The 20,895-nt window shown below is 39.7% G+C and overlaps 1 protein-coding gene across 2 annotated transcripts in view; it reads left to right on the top strand.

The window, feature by feature from the left end:
- The window catches only part of SNX14 (sorting nexin 14), a 55,254-nt gene that overhangs the window by 28,491 nt on the left and 5,868 nt on the right, over positions 1-20,895 (top strand). For both annotated transcript variants that reach the window (XM_075414414.1, XM_075414415.1), the window contains 9 exons: positions 3,360-3,492; positions 8,781-8,982; positions 9,961-10,044; positions 10,178-10,278; positions 10,561-10,672; positions 12,447-12,487; positions 12,640-12,759; positions 20,007-20,130; positions 20,628-20,792. In XM_075414414.1, the coding sequence (XP_075270529.1) occupies positions 3,360-3,492; positions 8,781-8,982; positions 9,961-10,044; positions 10,178-10,278; positions 10,561-10,672; positions 12,447-12,487; positions 12,640-12,759; positions 20,007-20,130; positions 20,628-20,792 (1,082 nt within the window). The remainder of the gene's footprint in view (positions 1-3,359; positions 3,493-8,780; positions 8,983-9,960; positions 10,045-10,177; positions 10,279-10,560; positions 10,673-12,446; positions 12,488-12,639; positions 12,760-20,006; positions 20,131-20,627; positions 20,793-20,895) is intronic.

The following is a 20,895-nucleotide window of genomic DNA, read 5'->3' on the forward strand; positions in this document are numbered from 1 at the left end:
GGGTACTCTGACTTCACAAGCGTGTAAATATCTAGCTTGTCTGATATATACAACTTGTCTGGTGGTACTTGGCCCTCAGAGGTTTATAAGAGCATTTTTCAGCTGCATAGTCCTGGCTGATCACTTGCAGAGATCCGTTCAGTGCACAGAGTGAGGCAGGGATCCTGTGGGAAAATGGGTTTGCAACCATCCACGACTGAAAAATGCCACAGCGCACAGTGGCACTAAGGCAATCTTTGGTCTGCAATTCCCAGCTATAAAGTGAACAACAATTTTTTTTAATGTTATGTATGTGTGACTTCTGGATTGTTTAAAAAAAAAAAAGGTATTCCAACCTCTTGTCACCTCATTCACCAGGAATGTTGGAACCTGTAGGCTCTGTGCTCAGGGCCCTGCCAACAAACCAACTATACGATGGTGGTCTAATAATGCTGTGACATGGATCAGCACTAGAGGGAGTGGGATACTCTTCCGAATGAGTATAGATTTGTTGACAGTAGCAGAGTTCACAGGTCTTGAAAGACTTGGTCTCTGTTCTGAACTGCCGCCTCCACTCTGCTTTCTTCCCTCATGCCTTGAACCATATCCTGGTCCCATCTCTTCCCTTCCACCTAGCCTCAAGTTATTTCTCTTATTTCTACTTAGCCAGTGAATCTATTAGCTTTGAATCCTGATACTTGTTTTTTTTTGTCATTTTTTTATTTTTCTTGCTCAACTTTTTCAAAATTTTGACCATCCTGTTGTCTGTCCATCTCTGCTAACATCCCCAGGTTTTTTCCATGCTCACCTAATCTGGTTTGTGCTCTGTGTACTTGCTCAAGGATTTTTGCTAAACCAGTCCTATGTTTTCTCCATACCATTGCCCACCATGTGTCTGTGTACCCTCTTATTCACCAGTTTGTGTTCTGAATGTGTCTTTTCCTGCAAGGAGAGTCCCATCCTAGTTTGTTACTTTATACCTGTTCCAGTTTAGTGATTGCTCTGTACTCATTAGGCGTGATCTTTGAGCTCAGTGTTAGGGCAGAAAGGGCTGGTTCTTACCTATCAGGAATGGTGTGGCCAGCCAGAGCAGGGCAGTGATCGTGCCCCTGTACTCAGCACTGGTGAGGCTGCATCTTGAGTACTGTGTTCAGTTTTGGGCCCCTCACTACAAGAAAGACATTGAGGTGCTGGAGCGTGTCCAGAGAAGGGTCACGAGGCTGGTGAGGGGTCTAGAGAACAAGTCCTACGAGGAGCGACTGAGGGAGCTGGGGCTGTTTAGTCTGCAGAACAGGAGGCTGAGGGGGGTCCTTATTGCTCTCTACAACTGCCTGAAAGGAGGCTGTAGTGAGGCAGGTGTTGGTCTCTTCTCCCCACTAACTAGCGATAGGGCAAGGGGAAATGGCCTCAGGTTGCGTCAGGGGAGATTTAGATTGGATGTTAGGAAAAATTTCTTTACTGAAAGAGTGGTTGGACATTGGAATAGGCTGCCCGGGTCCTCAGCCTGGGCTCAACTCCAGGTTGAGTCACCATCCCTGGAGGTGTTCAAAAAACAAGTAAATGTGGCACTTCGGGATATGGTTTAGCAGGCATGGTGGTGTTGGGTTGATGGTTGGACTTGATCTTAGAGGTCTTTTTTCACCTATGGTTCTATGATTGTCGGGTTGAGTCCTGTCCCCACCCAGCTCAGTGCTACGGTTATAGGCAAAGCTCTGCCTTCAGCTCGAGCATGATCAGTCCAGAAAGAACTGATTGGAGCATCTTATAAAATCTTTAAGCTTGTGCAGATTAATGTTTTTGCTCAAAATCTTGAGAACTGCACAAATTTTCACAAGAGTGACGAAAACTACTTCAAGAGTCAAGCCAGAAGTATGAAGTGTTACTCTTCTAGAAAAGCTGTGTAGTTTTGTCTAAATAAGCTCTGTATTTTGCTAGCCCAATGTTTAAGCTCTGCAACAAGATTCAGGTCAGTCCCCAATGTGAAAAAGTTCAGTTCAGCACAATAGCATGTAGAAGTTGTTTAGAAATAAAGGAAAATTGTTCAAACGTGGATTTAGACTACAAACAGCCAAGCAACCTTATCTTTGGTTAGCAGAGATAAATAAGATAGATGGTGCCTGTCTGCTTTGGAGATGATAATAATATGAGATAGAAAAAACAAAAGATTTGTAAAAACAGTGGATTATTTACGCAATTTCAGTCATGTACACAGTCTGGGTAAAATTGTAAACAGGAGGATTGTTAGTAACATGCACATTTTGAGTCAGCAGTTGATGTTGTCAGCATGGTTTTACAGGCTTTGAAGACACTTTACCTGCACGTGTCTGCTGTTCTGTTGGTACTACTATTCAGTAGTTAATAATTTTTTCCTTTAAAACAAAAAGAAGCAGTTTTTTTTTGTCTTCTAAAGTAGTAATTGTGCTTTCAATCTCAGTAATCTATAAACCTCTTGGGTCTTTGATTCTGCAGTTCACTGTATTGATTTTTAACTTGTCTGTCAACTGTATTTATTGAATCAACATAAGTAGCCTCAGGCTGATTTCATATTCAACAGAAACATTTTTCTTTCCAGAATTAGTAGCATTTCTATGTAAGAAGTAATCTTCCATGTCAGGTCCTGTGTAAGGGCATAAGAATGCTATAAAATCTGTTCTCTCATTAAGGGCTGTGCTTTCTGCCCAACTGACTGTCTTTTTTCATACCTTGTTGTTTTTTGGATGCTTTGTCATAAGTGGCAAGACTTAAAAAAGTCTCCATCTTTCAGTCAGACTCTCTCTTCAAGCCAAGATTCTTCGATTACATCTGTTTTATTTCATGCTCAGTCTTGCTCCTTGCACATTCCTTTTGTCTGTCTCCAATGTTTAAAAGTCGAGATCTATCTTGAATCATACATACTTGTAAAATTCTAGGATGTTTATGTAAAAAAAAAAGACATCTAAGTACACCATTTACAGTACTTGGCAAGAGTGGGTAAATATTTAAATATGAGTACATGGAAAAGGACAGAGTTAGTGACCTTCTTGGTGTGCATGCCTGTAGCAAGATGACAGTTTCTGCTGTCAAAACATAATTGTTTTGCATAGTTAGTTGTTTATTCTATGTCCTGCATTACTGGGATACTATTATAAGAGGTTAACTTTTGCTCATGGTTAAGCATATGGGAATCCCGTATCTCTTAAAAGTGTAATTAAGGAATTTTGCTGATCGATCCGAGAACAAATTTGCCATAAGTGAACTTCAGTTTAAGTGGAATTGTAAGTATACTGGATACTTGTTTATATAGAGTTGTTTCTCTTATCTGCAAATGTGCAATAGCCTACTGAGCTGCTGCGTAATAATATGCCTTGCGTTGTGACCTCTGTGGCTTCTGTAATCCTTAGGACCACACAGAAGAGAGGAGAATCATTTGGAATCAGCAGAATAGGCAACAAAATAAAGGGTGTGTTCAAGAGTTCTGCAATGGAAGGAGCTATGTTGCCTAGCTATAACTTAAATGAAGGAGAAGATGACTTTGTGAGTAAATGCTTTAAATCTGTCTTGAAGTCTTTGTTGTTGTTTGGAGTTTTTTCTTCCTTATTTGAAAATGTTAAGTTTCTGCTTTTTCTGCTGTCTTTCTTTGCTGTGGGGTTTCCGCGTGCTGGCTTCTGATTAAGTTGCCTTGTTTTCTGTGTATTCATTCACAAGCCACATCCCCAGTTAGTGTGCTGCTGAGCTTATTGCTTTAGTACAGAGAAGTACTAAAAGTAGTGGTGTCAGACATTTTTGTGAGCAATGCATTTTTCTCTAAAAAATTACTGTGCCATTTTATAATTCTCCATAATAAGATACGCATAGGACTGCATGCGTGGCTTTTCAGATGAAGCTTGCCACAAGACCTTAAAACCATAGATAAAGTAATGGAGAAATTGCTGTCAAGTTGGTCTATGATGCAGCATTTTGTCTGCTGATCACGAGGCGTAGTCCTGCCTCAGCTAATGTTTTTCTTTCATGCTAAACAGCAATGAATGGAGCCAATGGTAAAATTAGTGCATGGGACATTGGTATGTGAAGCACAGTGGGGGGACAAATGGAAAATTTCAAAAAGGGAAGAGGAGGAAATTCGTCAGTAGCTGTTTGGTAGTCATGTATTTTTTACAGTGTGTCTGCCAATTCAACCTTTTGTACCTGTTCCTAAGAAAGAAAGCGTTTATCACCTTCATAAACTGCTAGCTCATTTTGAACGCCCGAAGCTAAAAGTGTAAATATGAGTTTATATTATTCACTCTGTTCAGAATTGCTTGCAGAAGAGGGTGGGAAGGCCTCAGCAACTTAGAACTCAGTTTGGTTTTTTTCTTTAAGAGTAGAAAAAAAAAAAAAGGCAATTTTCTCTACAGGTTAAATCTTCATAGAAGTCATGTCTTTAAGGGAGCAGAACTGTTGCAGATGATTTTTTGGACGCTTAAGTTCTTGTTGTAAATTCTCTCTTTTTGAGGTGAGAGTCTAATGAAAATGTTAATTTTCTAATGAAAAAGTTAATTTTGCCACATTGCTGTTGTAGATTCTGCTAGCCAAAGAGTATGGAAATGTAATTGCACTATAGTAGAGGTTGAAGTATAATTGAAGCAGTGGAGCTCAGGGAAGGAACATATTTTTGTGCCAGAGCACAAGAAGTTGTGAGAAGTTGCTGAATTTGGCAAGACAGAAAATAGAGCATCTGATCCTTACTATGGAATGTTTTCAGATGGACAGAATTATTTTAGCTTAGGCAAGAATGGAAAGTTTTAAGTGCAGCATTGTCTCAAATACCTTCATTAAATAAAGGGAGCATACTACATTTTTACTAAAACCACCTTAGACAAAGTTTGGGAAATGCCCAAGTGCCTTCACTTGGTAAGTGTGGATGAGAAGAAGAAAAGGGAAAACACTAAACTGTTGTAAGGTTACTGTGCATACGAACAGCTGGACAGAGCTGTGACCTCATGAGTGAATACTGAATATACGGAATTCAGCACTAACAGTGTCACAGCAAATGCCAAGGAGTAGTTTCCTAGCAGGCATCACAGGGTCAGAGGAAGAGCTGCATGGGGTAAGAAAAATGTGACCTGGGAAGTGACAGTATAATTGTAAGATGGTAGCAGTGCAGCATACAGACTTAGCAACTCTTTGGTTAGCTTACGTACGGAGGATAGGGAAGTTATTTCCTTCTACACAGATCCTAATTAGGTATTTAAGTAATTGGTATTAATGTAAGCTTGGTGGATTCAAGGTAAATATAAGGTAAAGAATGGCAGCACAATGGAGTTCTGTGCATTGTGACAGGAACTGAATAATGTGTTTTCTGCCTTTTTTTTTTCTTTTTTGACAAAGTCATGTTGGTTGCAGTTAAAGCCTATAGGAAACACTGGTTTAGTCTAAGGAAATCAAGTAGGGACAGAAATCTGTGTTAGCAGCTTTCTGTGGCTCTGGACAGCAGCTTTGTAAGCTGCCGACATGGTAATAGTAATTCTGTGAAACCATGCTCCATCTGTCAGCTAAATTTTAAATATAGCAAAACATATACTGCATATTAAAGCACAGATATTGTTCCCAAGGCACTCAGAAGACTTATAGACTTGAATTGTGGCTTTGTTGAATAGAGCAAATGGAAAGAGACTGAGGCAACCTCTAACTAGTACAGGTTGGTGATATCTTTAGAAAGAGGAGTAAAACTCCCAGAAATTCATGCTTCCTGGCTTACAGTTAATGTATGTGCTGTGGTCGTCATAGTGGAAAAGCCTGCAAATTCACATAGGATTAGCAAAACCAGGCTAGAAGTCAGGTGAGGGGTTTGGTGAAAAGAGGTTATGAGTGTGTGAAACTTTGCTGATGATCCAATACGACCTCAGGAGGGCTGAGCGAAGAGGTTACGGCCCCTCGATGGGCACTTCAGGAAACGACTGACCTGTACCTGCTCTAAGCCTTGTGCCAACTCTGCGGTGTATGAAACTCAGCAAATGGTAGGAGGTGAGAGCTGCAAGCAGTGGTAAATTAAAAAAAGAAAGAATTGGAAAAAGTGGACAAAGAGTTGAGTTTTGATCAAGTCCATGCCTATGCATATAGTTTAGTCAAAAACTACACAATCAAATAAGCCTGAGTGTTTCTAGAATGATCTTGTGTATTTGCAAGGAGGTCCTAGTGGAGATTATCTATTTAGTGCTAAGGCAAATATACACAGTTAGTCAGGATAGATTATGAAGTGTTAATCTTGGCAGCCGATAGCTCAGCCCTCAGGTTGAAGGAGTGAGTGCAAACTGCACTCAGTCCATGCTGCCCCATCTGCAGAAACTTGGCTGTGGTTGACTTGGCGTTGCCATCCTGAAGCGTTGTTGTGCTCTTTCTGTCCGGTGCTGACCACTGCGTAAAGCCTGAGGAGGGGGGACAATGAGGGTGAGACCTCGTACGGAAGACTCTGTAGCTGTGAAGCACCCCGACAACCCTGTTGTTGTGGTTCAGAGAGCATCTGTCCCATTTCTTCCATTCTTCGATGCAAGTTTGTCCTGCAGTTTGTGAGCCCTAATTGTTCATTCCAGGCTGGGCTTATTTTTGTTTGATTTGTGAAAGAGCACAGTCTGTGATTTAGCTCTCAAATTGTGAACCACCTTAGGTGAGCGCGGTCTCTGTGCAGCGGCAACGGCAACTGCTCTTTGCCTCTCACAGTTTCTCTTTTCATTGAATAAACCGGGTAAGTGGAAGCAAAGAGGCATTTTGAAGCAAAGGGATTCGGTCAGTGGATCCACGGAGATCCAGTTTGGAAGACAGCGGTCCACACTATAAACAGTTTGAGGATCATTTCAGTACTGTGCAAAGGCAAAACAAAATTGAACAAAGATTGCTTGTGTGTGTTGAATCATTTATGTTTCAGCTGCAGTCAGGTCATGGTCATTTGAATATTGTGGTGCAGATACAGCCACAATTATTTCAGGGGTGCTGTATTGCCTTAATCTGTGAATTAGATTATCCCAATACAAGCAGAACTTGTTAAGCCACCTAGGCTTGGCCTTTGAGGAGAATTTGGCTTTAAATTATGAAGCTAAGAAAAAAGAACTTGAAAGCAGGATTCATGCTTTCCAGTTTGCTGTAGTTTCACGTGTTGTGATTTCATGTTAAAATCTCCTATTTTAACAAGTGGCAGTACTCTCAAGTCTCCATGTGAGACAATAAAATAATGTACCTTTGAATTGTTGCTTAACTCTAACCTGTCTGGGTATAATTAACAGTTCTGTAAATTGTGGTGGGAAGAGCGAGGTGCTGACCGCTGCTGCGGCAGGCGCGGGCTGGAAGCAGGGCGATGTGCTTGGGCATTGCTCCTCGTCGGGCAGCGCCTGCCTCTCCGCAGGGCTGCGGTGTTTTGGAAGCCCTTGCAGCATGGCAGCAGGCTACATTAGATTCGGACAATTTTAGGTTTTTAGGGAAATAGGACTACTCTTATTTTCACAAGTGAGGCAAGCAAGTGAAAAAGAATAAACGTTTAGCACATCTTTAGTAAGGGCTAATCTCCCCACAAATTCTCCATTTCGCTTTATATTTGAGTCCTGTTTGAGTCTAAGGCCAGCCCTACCCTTCCTTCTCACAGACACTGTCTCTTCATTTGCAAAAATCATTTTCATTCCTTTGGGTCTTTTTTTTGTCTAGTATTCTTTTTTTTCTGTGTGGTGAAGATGAGAATTGGGTTAAGCATTGTTTGGAGAAATTACTTTCCAGGAGTAGCTGTTGAAGCTTGAATTTTTCATTTTTAGGTATTTAAGGCAATCTTTCTGTTGTTCATGGCCGGAAAAGATTTGTGGTGCTTCCTTTGTCATTGCCGGGGGCCTGAGAATTTGGTGCTCTGTGTGGTGCTTGGGTGGTTTCTTACCTGTGGGCAGCTCAGCCTGTCGGTGTGAGCGTAAGTGAATGTCGGCGTGGTGCTGGGGGACTGCAGTTGAAGTTCAAAAGGATTTCTTCAGCCTTCCCATGGCACCGCTTCTAAGGTCTGCTTGCATATGGATAAATCAGGGTTACGTTTTATTGTGTAGAGTCTGAGTTTGAACTCCATGCACTGGAGCTGCCCCGCGCACAGCCAGCAAGGATTAGGTCCATGCTGCTCCCTGGTGCATCTGTTTCTGGGAGTATGATGCTGAAACTGGAGCTGGTGGGGAATGCAGTAATGCTTACGATGGCTTTCCTTAAAATAGCTCTGGGCTGCGGGAAGAATTCTATCCCAGTCGTGTTTGTGTTGCGTGTTGCAGAGCAAGTTGGATTCCTGTGTCCACAACCTACTCCGCTGCACTTGGCTGTGGGTTGGTAGACCTGTTCAATCGCTGCACTGTTGGCCTCTGTCTCTTGTTGTGTTTAGATAGCTTCTTGGCATCACCTAGTAAGTTCAAGTCTTCAGTTTGGGTCCTAGCATGCTGGAAAATGCAGTGCAGCTAAATCTGCTGGACCCAAGCTGGTTCCTGTAGAATTCAGTCTGGGGCATTATTCCAGCTGTCTCCTTTACTACTTCTGTTTCCTGTCCCCGTTTTGGTTTTTCCTTGAAGTATCAGATACGGAACTTGATAGTTCTATAAGAAACTTTCAGATCTCACTAAAAGCCACTAACTTCAAATTAATTTGCAGTGGATCTAAAACCAGAAATTCATCTACATGAAAAGTCCATTAATGAAATGGTTGTTCTTTTTCTTTTAATACTTAGTGACACATACTTAAAGACTCGATTTACGTTTCATTATCATATAGAAGTTTTGCAAAAGTAGACTGAACCAATTAAAATAGAACTGTTGATCTTGATGTTTGAATCTTTACAGATTGAAGAAGGCGTTATGGTGATGGAAGATGATTCTCCTGAGGAGGCTGTTAGTACCCCAAATACACCCCGCAACCTTGCCGCATGGAAAATTAGCATCCCATATGTAGATTTTTTTGAAGATCCCTCCTTGGAAAGAAAAGACAGAAAGGAGAGAATTCCTGTGTTCTGCATTGATGTGGAGAGAAATGATAGAAGCGCAGGTATGCAGTGTTGTGGATAAATAAAATGTAATTTAAAAATGAACTCAAAGTATTCTAGTGTGCTGTATTCTGATGACTGTTGTGGTGTATTTTGCATACATGTTCTTCTGATTCTGAAATAATGACTTGAAAATTCTGAGGAAATGTGTTTGAGAGCTAAAATATCACATTTAGTATTTGCAAGTTGAGAACTGGCTCCTCAGCACAAATCAGTTCCATTTAGATTTCATGCCAAAATTTGAGATTTTCTCTTTCAAAAAATACTGATCCTATGATTCATATTAATAAACAATTGGCATATTCTTCTTTCACCCGCTGTGAACTTGGAATAATGAACAATAAATAACTTTTTATGTAACTTTAAAATACAGTTCTTAGGAAATGAAAATGTGTTGCTTATTAGGAACCGTCCTGGGTTTCAGAGAGTTTATCACTATCTAAATAGCAATACATCCATGCTGAGTGGGGAAAATAGCATCATCCTGTGGCTGCATAAATTTGTGTAGTCAGACTAATACTTCCACAATAAGCAGGAATTGTGTACGAGCTATTTAGTTATATCTTTCAGGGGGAAGAATGATCAGGATTCAAGCTGGTGGTGCAGCGGACTGTATTCAATACGTAGTATTTCTATACATCATTCAGTTAAAAGTTTGAAAATAGATTTAACGTAATCAGCCCTCATAAATTTTGAAGTTATGCAGTGCTCCATTATTTAGATTTAGATTTTAGGGATCCTCTAAATGAGGTGGTAATTTCCATGCTAGTACCATATCCATCTGCCAGGTATGTATTTTAATTTAAGACTTAAATTAGTTGGCTGGGGATTTTTTTTTTATGTTAGTGCAATCTAGAGGACTAATATCATTGAGGTTTTTGCTATAATAATCCAGCATTTGTTTGCTGTTGCTTAATTTGTCTCTGAAGTGCCATAAAACCTGATTTATATTTAACATTGTATTTTTTTTTCTTCCCCAGTTGGGCATGAACCTGAACACTGGTCTGTCTACAGGAGGTATCTTGAATTTTATGTGCTTGAGTCGAAGCTAACGGAATTTCACGGTATGTTCTCCATCTGGAAAGCCACTCTCCCACTGCTGTGATTATCATTCAGTACTGAGCTGAAATTTATAATAGTGAAACCAAGGTTTGCTGTGTTACAAGAATAATTTCATCTCCTTGATGTCTTTATTAGGTACGTTTCCTGATGCTCAGCTTCCCTCAAAGAGAATCATTGGCCCCAAGAACTACGAGTTCTTAAAATCCAAGAGAGAGGAGTTTCAGGAATATCTGCAGGTATCAGACAAACTTTTGGAGCAAAGAATATTCTAAAACTTATGACAGAAAACTAATGAAAGAGTATCTGCTTTTTTTTTTTATCTAAGTAATTTGAGTTACAGAAAGGGTTCAGGTGAGCAAACAGAACCTGTTAAAGTTTCATGTGATGGAAAACAGAAATCTTTTGCAAATGACAATTTCTATGGTAATATAATTCTCTTTGAATATCTTTTTGCTACAGAGGAACTGATTTTTAAAGATTAAAGTACCTATACTTCTTTCTTTCCTTCTGTCTCTTAGAAACTGCTGCAACATCCAGAACTAAGTAACAGCCAGCTTTTAGCTGACTTCCTGTCCCCCAATGGAGGAGAGACTCAATTTCTTGATAAAATGTTGCCTGATGTGAATCTTGGTATGTAATTTGCTAGTGGTTTATGCTGACAAATAGTAATACTGTAGATACTGTGATTGAATGATAGTAGTAATGAATAGATGTGTAAGGATATAGAGGTTGTAGATAAGAACTCTGCTCCTTTACAGCCCTTAAAATTATAGCTCAGCAAGCAAGATATGCTGATATTTTTTCCTTGAAGGAGGGTATTTTGAGATTATGGAAAAAGTGTTTAAGTTGTTGCCTTTGAATCTTCATGTGAGCAAGCAAGGTGATCAGGTTTCTTTAACAAATTTCATAGTTCAAGAAGACTTACGGTATTGTCACGAGTCAAATCTGCACAGGTTAGTCATTGTTTACAGGTGTGAGGGTATAAAAGATTCCTTAATATAAACGACTTTTGGGTGTTTGTTGATTAAGATCTGTTTATTTTAATCTGAAAAGTGTAATATTGAATATTTCTGGTATTAGCTAGATTTTTTTTTTTAACATGAACTACTTAATAGTTGAGGCAGTGATGTGCATAATGTAGGCAGGCCAAATGGAAATTGAGAAGTTGAGAAATTATTACTGTAAGAGCTGATAATAAATCTGAAAAGTAGACTGCAGTGTGACTTTACAGCTTGGCTGCAATGTAGCTGTCCCAGGATAGCAGCCCTGAGCTGATAAGGTCAACATCATGGCCATTCTGTCTTCTTGTATTGTAGCACTTGTGGTTCTGGTGCCAGTGTGGTCCAGGAAAGCCGTGTCTGAACTGTGCCACTGCATTTCTGCTGCTCCTGGTCATGCTGTGAACCTGCTGGGGTGGCCATTCTCTTAGTGTGCTACTAGGTTGTTGAACGAGATTTCGGTGGTCATCCTCCAGTTGAAGGGTTCTGTTTTGCTTCAGAGCTCCCCTCTAGATCCAACTTAGTTAAAAGAGCTTATAATTATGGTGTTTACTGTTATGCATCTCATGTCTGGGACTATGCTTCACTTAAACATTGTTTTAACAAGTATTGGCGTTTCAGTAAGACTTTTTTGTGAGAATGAGCGGTTTTATTATTATCATTTGATCATTGTACATACTTTCCGATGTAAAAACTTAATGGCATTTAGGTAAGAAAAATAATACTGTAAATGTAGTGCTTAAAACTAATCCTAGGCACTTCCATTTTTCATCATTTAGAGTTACTACGCTGTATCCTGATAGCTCTAACAGGACAGAAAAGCTGATTTTTAAGACCAGAGCTGTGGCCTGTCCAATTTTGAAGGCTTTACTCACCAGTATTTTCAAGACTGGATCCTTCCAGAATCTCTCCAGATTAGCTGATCTTTTCAGGGAGAGAGGAGAATCTTTTTTTTTTTTTTTTTTTTTTTTTTTTTTTTTTTTTTTGAGTTCTTTTGTGATAATTGTTTATGAAGGATGAAGAACTTAAATACAGAAAATTGTGCCGATGCTGGTCTCATACAGTACTGTTGTTATGGTGCTATAGCTGTGTACGTTAGAGCTTCTAGAAAAATTACATAGGCAAATCTAGAGTACTTTGCTTTTTTTAAAAGAAGTATTCTGATAATAATCTGTATATTTTTCATATTTTAAGTAACTTTTCTTGAAAAGTACTGTGTTAAGTTACAAGCTAGATATGCGGAAGACTATTTTCATAGCTTTTTGTGCCAAATTAAAAAATACATATTTTAAAAACTATTTCTAAATTAAGTACTAGACAATTAGTTCATAAAATGTAGTAGAGCAAAATGTCTTCAAGATCGGGCAGTGATAACACAGTTTTTGTTTGTTTGTTTCTCATTATAGGTAAAATTATAAAATCTGTTCCAGGAAAGCTGATGAAAGAGGTGAGTCTTCCAGGTTGCCTGCATTTTAATGGCAATGACTAATTTTATGTGCTGCTGACCTACAGGCTAGTCAAAATTTTTTTCGGAAACTCAGATTTTTTGTGTTTTTTCTCCAATTATGCTAGTGACAGGTCACTCTTACCTTGTTTCAGAAAGGTCAGCATTTGGAGCCATTCATCATGAATTTTATCAACTCCTGTGAATCTCCCAAGCCTAAACCAAGTAGGCCTGAACTTACCATTTTGAGTCCCACTTCTGAAAACAACAAGAAGGTACAGTAAGTCATCTTCCTTCTCCACTATTCAGGAGTGGTGAAAACTGACCATACTCTGAAAATTCAAAGAATAAAGAAAAAAACCATAAATACAGCACCTTACGTATTTTACATTGTCTTTTCATGCAAGAAAGAGAATAGTTGTGCAGAGAGATTTGTTGTATTCTGTCTTGTAAATATCTTAGTCTGAAAGACTATTGAGGGTTGGTTGTTGTTGTTTTTTGTTTTGTTTTTTTTTAAATTCATGCTGGATTTGGAGATGAGGATACAGAGTAGAGAGCCTGGGAAGTACAGAGGAAAGAGGGAAAGCCATATGCCAGCTTCCTTTTTGAAGTGAAATGAGCTTGAGTGTTTCACAAACATGTGGCTTGTCAATGTGCTGCAAGCCAAGCCTGTCAGTGCCTGTTTATCTGCATTTAAAACATTAGTATACAGGTTATTGCTTTCTGGCATGCGTAAATAGGTTAACTATGTAATGTAACTGTAATTTCTCTCTCCAACATTGCCACAGCTAAAGCCAAACACTTCCAATTTTAACCTTTTATTTGACTATAGGAAAAGGTAGTTCTTATCTTAATCTGCCTGTATTTGTGGCTAGAGACTGGTAAAATCTACTTGGAAGACTTCCGTGAGCTTCAGGGGCTTTAAAAAGACACTGATCTTTATATTTCTGTGTTAGATTGCTTTAGAGTGCTAATGCATTGTGGAATTTACAGAGGAATATTATTTCTAGACTAGGATTTCAGAGACCCAAGCTCAGTGTTGTAGAGTTGATGTGATTTATGACAAAATATTAATGTGCATACACTTTGCCACGTGAGAGGTTCTAAAAGAAAAACTCACTGCTGTGTAATTTTCTGCTGCCTTGTTAGGTTTGGGAAGAGGAGTTAGAACTCTGGACTATGTAAGCCAGGATGCTTCATTTTGCAAGGTGATAAATTTGAGATGCATGCATTATTCTTCCGACTATCGTAGCATGTGAGGGCAGGAGATAGACTGGGGTTTTTTCCCCTCTCTCCTCTAGTGCAAAAACTAAGGCGTTAAATGAAGGTGATAGGAGCCAGGTTCAAAACAAAAAGTGGTAGCTCTGACAGTGGTTAGTAGATTTGTGGAACTACGTGACAAAAGACATTGTGAATACCAGAAGTTTAGTCAACTGTAAGGTGAGACTGGACAAATTCACAGAAAAGGAAATGTATTCAGGGTGAATACTTGTAGAGAAACTGCATCCAGCTGTTGAACTTTTTTTAGTTGAAAACAATAGTAGGCTGAAGAGTATTGATGAAAAGTACTGTCTATGCATGTTCTCTTTTTGCAAGAGCTGGAAGCCCAGGATCCATTTATGGTTCTTGTTGGTGATGGGCTGTTAAAAAATGGGACCTTTTGATTTCCCTCACTATGGACATTTGTATAGTGTTATGACACTTACAGAATTTGCAGCTACAAAACTTTTATACTGATTAACTACAATGGCAGTTAAATCTGTTAATTTCTTTAGATTTCTCATCTGATGAACAGTAAACAGGAGTTTCTTTTTTCATCTTCTAAACCTGAAGTCTGAGTTACTAGAGCCGATATTGTAGTTGTAGCATACATGTACACACAATATATTAGCAGCATTCATTTCAAGTCCTTTCTTACCTCGGACGTTATTTCCAAAGTTAAGATATTTTGCATTTGCTGTCTGTTCAGAGGGGTATAAATGTATCAGCAGTTTTAAAAATCCGATGTAGAGTTTTTGACTTGTGCTAGAAATGGTATATGTGTAAGTACTTAAAATGTTTTTCATGAAAACAGCTGACAGCATACTACAGCATAATATGAACAGTCAGTTAATTTTTTTACTGTGATCTGTCAAGAACTGCTGAAGTGAGTAATTTTAATACATTTAATGTACTTAAATAAAATATTTGAGCAACGAGCTTTGCACTCTGAAGCATTCCTGGGAAGACAGGTTTCTTTCTGTAGTTGGCTTGAAAAACTTTATTAAAGGATCAAAATTGATCTTTAAAGTGGTGTTTGAAACCATTTTGGATTGTAAAAGGTGAAAAAAAATGTATATAGCATTGCTCAGTTAAAATGAAGGCTCTCAAGTTATCACTATGTTATTCTTGTTAAAGGAACGTGCACAGAAATTCAGGCTCTGAAATGAATTTTTCCCAATTCTTTTCAACCGTGATGATCCCAGGAAATAGAGCTGGCTGCATATCGGCTTGCATTTTGGAGTACTTGAAGTTTCATTAAACAAAACATAGATCTTTACAGCCCTCTGTTTTCTAATGTCATTTTTAGCAATAGTATTGTGGGGGAAACCTCCTTATCACCGCTGACTGACTGTCCATATGTGCACTCCGTTAGAGACCCAAGTTTGTAGAGCCCAAGTCGCGGTGGTTGCAGTTACTGCTGATTACCCCATAGGAGGTGCTTTTGTCATGAGATGTGAGTTTCTTTGCAGACACCAAAAAAGATGGGGCCTAGCCCCAGCTCTCCTCTCCTTCCTGTCTATCGTGAGAGTGAGATCACTGTTTTTCTAAGCAACTTTATTCTGGTTGGCTGTGTTATGAATAAGTAATTGGTCCTACATATATTTTAGCTTTTCTTTTTTGTTTCCCAAAAGAAATCTGTTTTGTTTTGGGGAGCCGTTTTCTGTAAATCGATGGAAAGTTTCTGACTAAAGTAGATGTCCTGCAGAGCTGTGATTACTGTTTAATGATGGATACTCAAGACTTTGCCTTGGGGGATGCTGCAAGACAGTTCTGTGATCAGATACTCAGTATCTGTTTGTGCTCAAATTATACTCCCAATTTTGACCAGCTGAGGCATGTGTGCATGAGGAATTAATGTGCTGACTGCTTTCTCATTAATTTCCCACCTACCAGTTTAGCCAGAGCGTGCACACTTACTCACACGATAACTGTAATTATTAGAGACCTGATATCCCGGGTTGTGCTGCGTTATGGTCTCTACTGAGTCTTCCCATGCACACTGTGAAATCCAGCCCTCTTGCCGATTTGTTGGAGTGCTTGTGCCTGCTTTGGAGGACAGTTTCCTCTTTCTCAAGTCAGCCCACGCTTGGGAAAAGCTTTGTGCCAGGACACTGCGCCATTTACATCTTATCACTCCTTGGATTGGATTTGTAAGCCACACTGGTTTCATCTGCCAGGCTGTTTTAGTTCAGATTCGCGATGGTTTTTGGAAGCAAATCTCCTGATTGTCTCTGCTTACCGCATTTTCTCTCGTACTAGGGAGCTGTCTTAGAACTCATTAACTGAATTTATTTCAGATGGAACTAAGCTGGAAAATGCTGTCTAGGAATGCAGCTACCGAGGGTGTTCAGTCCAAACGCCAGACTGAAGTAACCCCCCTCCGCTGCCCCCCAGAGACACCTGGCGTAGACTTCACTTGCGCAGTTCTGCAGCTTCACTTGTGTTGTGCCACGTGGTGTCTTTGAGAAGATACAAGCACTGTGCAGTAGCCTGGCACTCTTACCTCCTGGTGATGGAGATGAATGCTAAATTCTGTGCTGGGGTTGTGTGAGCAGCTACCTGTAAGGAGTCCATGAGGAGACCTGGCAGGCAGCCAGAGAGAGAGGAGGCTGGCGCTTTGCGAGTGCCCATCTGTGAGAAGAACTTTTTACAGCACGGAAGTTCTTTAACACAGGTTTCTGGTAAATGCTGGAGTTGATTTCCAGCTGATGCTTGTATCACCACAGTGTTGTTCCAGTATACTTGGTCTGACACAGATCTGATTATTCCAGTACCAACATGCTGGAGTCTGCTGAGAGTTCAGTACACATTCCCTGGCGCTTGTGCTGCCAACGCTCTTGCCATGAACAGGGTACACCCAGGCTACCTCTTCATCAGCGGGCTGAATAAGAAATGCCTGAAAGTCTGTCGGGGCAGGGGAAAGCTTGAGTTCAATCAGAAGTGTGCCTACTTCTCTGAAAGATTTTTCTGCATGCTGCTTCCTTTCGAATATTCCTGGCGTGTGTGTCTGTATGTTTTAAATATTGGTGGGAAGACTTCTAGTTAAAAATGCATAACGCTTGTGAGTAGTCAGCCTTAGCACAGCCAGTAGCGATTGGATTTTATCCTGTATGAGATCCACTAGATTGAAAGAGTTGCCAGCCTCCCTAGTTAAAACAAACAAGTGAACAAAAAACCCTGCTCTTTCCCCTCCTAGGGGCACCAGCGGGATTTCTGGCTTCCCCAGCCATGTTTCTGTTCCGAAGGTCTCTAAGCAGCTCGGTCGTCTTCCGAACATGCTTTGGTCAGACTTGCTAGAATAGGTCAGGACCCCTTAGCTGATGCAGACTTTGCAAAATAGGCCTACAGAGGCGTTGTTCTGCTGGCTTGTGATGACCTGTCAACAGCAATAAAAACTGCTTTTGGAACACCAACAGTATAATACGTGTTTATGCGCAGTTACTTGGAGGTTGCTTTTCAGTACACTAGCTGGTGTGGTTCAGACACTACGTACATTCTTTCTTCATACCATTTTGGTATAGTCGTCTGTACTTCGCAAATGAGCAGGGAAAACGGTGGAGAGGTTCATGCCTCTGGCTGTAGATACCATTCATAATCGTGGTATTCCTTCTATAAACTTCACACCTATGCTGGAATGTATGGGTGTATATTTGCATATTCACTCACTAACGGTTGAGTAACTGTCTTCCTGTTGTGCTCTTTATGAGGTATGGTAGATAGCCTATTGTACAAGCGATTACTTTGGTCTTTTCCTTAATACAGGCTTTTTATTTTTCACTTGCTTCAAGAGCTTGGCTTCCCTTATTAACCTGTACCAATCCATGGAATTGAATATTTCATGGTTATAATCGCAGTTACTGTTTAATCTTAAAGATAGGAATAGTTTAGTGTTTATCTTGCTTGTCTTTTTTTAGTCTCATTAAAACAGCGAGCCATTATATCACGTCTCAAATATTAACATGCGCGGAAACATTTAAAAGCAAAATCCCATGCTTATCTGAATTGTGAATATAATCTCAACTTTTGTATTAGCTATCCAGTTGTATGTTTTGCGCTTGGCTTTCCTCTGAGCCAAAATCCTGGAAGGTGCAAACCACTTTCTGAGTAGAGGTGTAATGCCACTTGGTGTTACGGCTGCTGCGTCCTTCAGACTTGTCTTGCTAGTGACTGTAGAGTACACACTTGCACTGGCATAGTGCGGAGGATATACTTTATAAAAACTGCTCATTGGCTCAATAATGTTGGCATGCATTGATCTGCTGTTGCTTTCTGAAATGCCATGTGCAAGAGTCTAAGCTTTCAAGCCTGACAGTGATCAAGGAACCATTATATTTTAAGGTACAAAACAGATTATCCATGTGCAAGAGGTATATACAACATTCAAAAGATACTGCTTCTGGTTTGGGGTGAAAGTTGAAATAACATTTGGAAGCCAGAAAGCTTTGCCCTAAGATGGCCCTCATGTATGTTTGTTTTTTTTAATAAATCACCTACTGGGCTGCTGTTAATGATTTAGTTTGGCCTGCACGCACTCGTCTGAACCTATATCTGCATTGCACAATGGGCTGCGTTGGGTTGGCTCAGTACGTATCGCCTCTGCCAGGTCATGGGGTGTATCTAAAATATACATGAGGCCCTTGTTTAAGTTACAATAATTCAGCGAAGGTTTTCCCGGTGTCCTGGTTTCAGTGTTGAGGAGGATATAGGCTTCAGTTTATACAGGGTTTTCTAAACAACATACCAGGGACGCTTTCGTACAGTAGGCGTGAATAATTATGTGTTATTTGTAGGTTTGTTCCTTTCCTGGATACCAGTCACCCACCAGTGCATTAACCATATTTGCCCTTCCAAATAATTTATGTAATAACGTGGTGTTGTTTGATTTGAGTGAACTTTCTGAAGATAATGCCAGCAGTTCAGCACTTAACAAAAGAGAGGGCCTAAAGAAGTACAAGTCAAAACCTGAGTCTTGCCAGATTTCCTCCTAAGAGCGCAGAGCATTCTGTTCAGAGACTTGCATGATTGGGAGCCTGTCGTGATTTGGATGTTTTGTGGCCTCGTTTATTTCAGGGAGAATTGTTCTACAGAAAGTGAACCACATAGAAGCAAATTACTTCCCGTTCCTTGGAACTATTTTTAATTTGGGAATGATACAGAAAAAAATCTGTCAGTAGCAATCATCTCAACCTCGGCAACGCCAATTACACTGCATTTGCTTCTAGTTCTGGGATATTTTTTTAGAAGTGTGGCATAAACTTTTGAACTTTCTTTTCATAATACAGAACACTTTGTATAAATTCTTTTTTATCTTTAGATGAACAGTTTTGGGGATAAGATATTTTAAAATAAACTGTTAATGGTGATTACTAGGTATTGTCAAATATGGAGAGCCTGAGGATTCAAAGAACTCCTCCTTCCCAGCTGCTGGAGCCCACAGACTTGCTGAGGAGGGGAGGGAGCACTGCCTAGGTGGTACGGGACTCCTTACTGGATGCAGGGAAGAGCCTCCTGGGATTTTACAAGTATTATAATGGTATCTTTTGGGGAAGAACCAAAGGCAAGGAAATGAAGGGATCATGGCAGGGGAGGGACATGGAAAAACAGAAGGATAAAGGAATAAAATGAGAAATGGGATAAAGGGAAAGAAACCTAAACTTCAGTAACTTACAAAGATTCCGTAAGTTTTTGCTATAAATAATCAAGCTGGCAGGGAGAAAAGGGGTTTCTCTGTGTAAAAAATTTGGATATTTTGTCCTGAAACCATTGTATTTATTTCAAAGTGGAAGCCAACAGGAAATGTGAGGAACACTTGGATGTCATAGGGTTCTGCTGTGGTTTAAGGCTGCCAAACTCCGTATCCTTTAGGCTCCTCGTTGACAGAATAGGGTGCATCAAAGGAATCAAAGCTTGTGATAAAGTCTGGATACGTGAAGTTACCAGGAGCAGAAGGGCTCACAAATTAATCTCTTGGTCGCCCTGCTGATTTGTTCTGTATCCAAGTATTTTGGTTGTCGGGTATCTCGGCAATGTGTGACGTGCTCCTTATTTCCTTCCCCCCCGCCCCCCGGAAAGTGAAGAGGTTGGTGGGCTTTTTTGTTGGTTGGTTTGTTTGTTTGTTTTTTAAAAAGAAAACTGATTAGTTCTTTGTTAGCTCTGGAAAAAAACTACTTATAATAAAAAGGAAAAAAAATTCAAAGAGCTGATGGCTATCCTTTTGCCTTTGACAACAGTGTTTTCAGTCTTATGTTTTGATTTTCAGCTTTTCAATGATGTATTCAAGAACAATGCAAACCGAGCTGAGAATACAGAAAGACGACAAAATCAGAACTACTTCATGGAAATGATGACTGTGGAAGGAGTCTATGACTACTTAATGTATGTTGGTAAGAAGTGATTTCTCTTAATTATTCTTATATTTCATGCCAAATAAGACGTTTTTGTTCTTAGGTAAGAAATAAAATTCTGTTGTAGTAATCATATATAATTCAGCACTTTCAAGATTAATGATATACAACTCAGGGACACAGTCATTCTTTAAAAGACTTTACTACAGCGTGAAAACATCATAATTTATATCATTTATGGCTCAGTTGTTTTATCTCTTTCTGCATCCCGTACTAGGAGCTTATGGGAGTATATGCCTTCCCTTTTCTCTGGTGTACCTAGGCTGCTTGTACACTCTGGGAATAATTAATAAAAATAGTTAAAGGAAGTATTTGATAAGTAGTCTGGAGAATAGTGATTTTTCAGCATTGCACTAAGAAACCTAAAACAATACTTGCTTGTTTGCAATCTTTTTTCCTTTTTCTTTTGAATAAGTGACTCCTTTATCATTATTATTAGGTGAACATTATAAATGTATGTTGCTGTAACTTTGCAGGTAGGGTGGTTTTTCGCATTCCTGACTGGCTGCATCACCTCTTGATGGGAGGAAGAATTCTCTTCAAAAATACACTGGAACTGTACACAGACTATTACTTGCATTATAAGTTAGAACAGCTATTTCAGGAGCACCGGTTGGTTTCTCTGATAACACTGCTGAGAGGTTAGTAAAAGTTACATCTTTGATGTGAAAATATGGCTTTAGTTTGATGTTTGAAATCCCTTCTGTTAAGTTTCCAAGTACTAAGCTTTGCAGTGCTTGACTA

This window comes from Opisthocomus hoazin, chromosome 2 (genome assembly GCF_030867145.1).
Source record: "Opisthocomus hoazin isolate bOpiHoa1 chromosome 2, bOpiHoa1.hap1, whole genome shotgun sequence".
Classification (NCBI taxonomy): Eukaryota; Metazoa; Chordata; class Aves; order Opisthocomiformes; family Opisthocomidae; genus Opisthocomus; species Opisthocomus hoazin.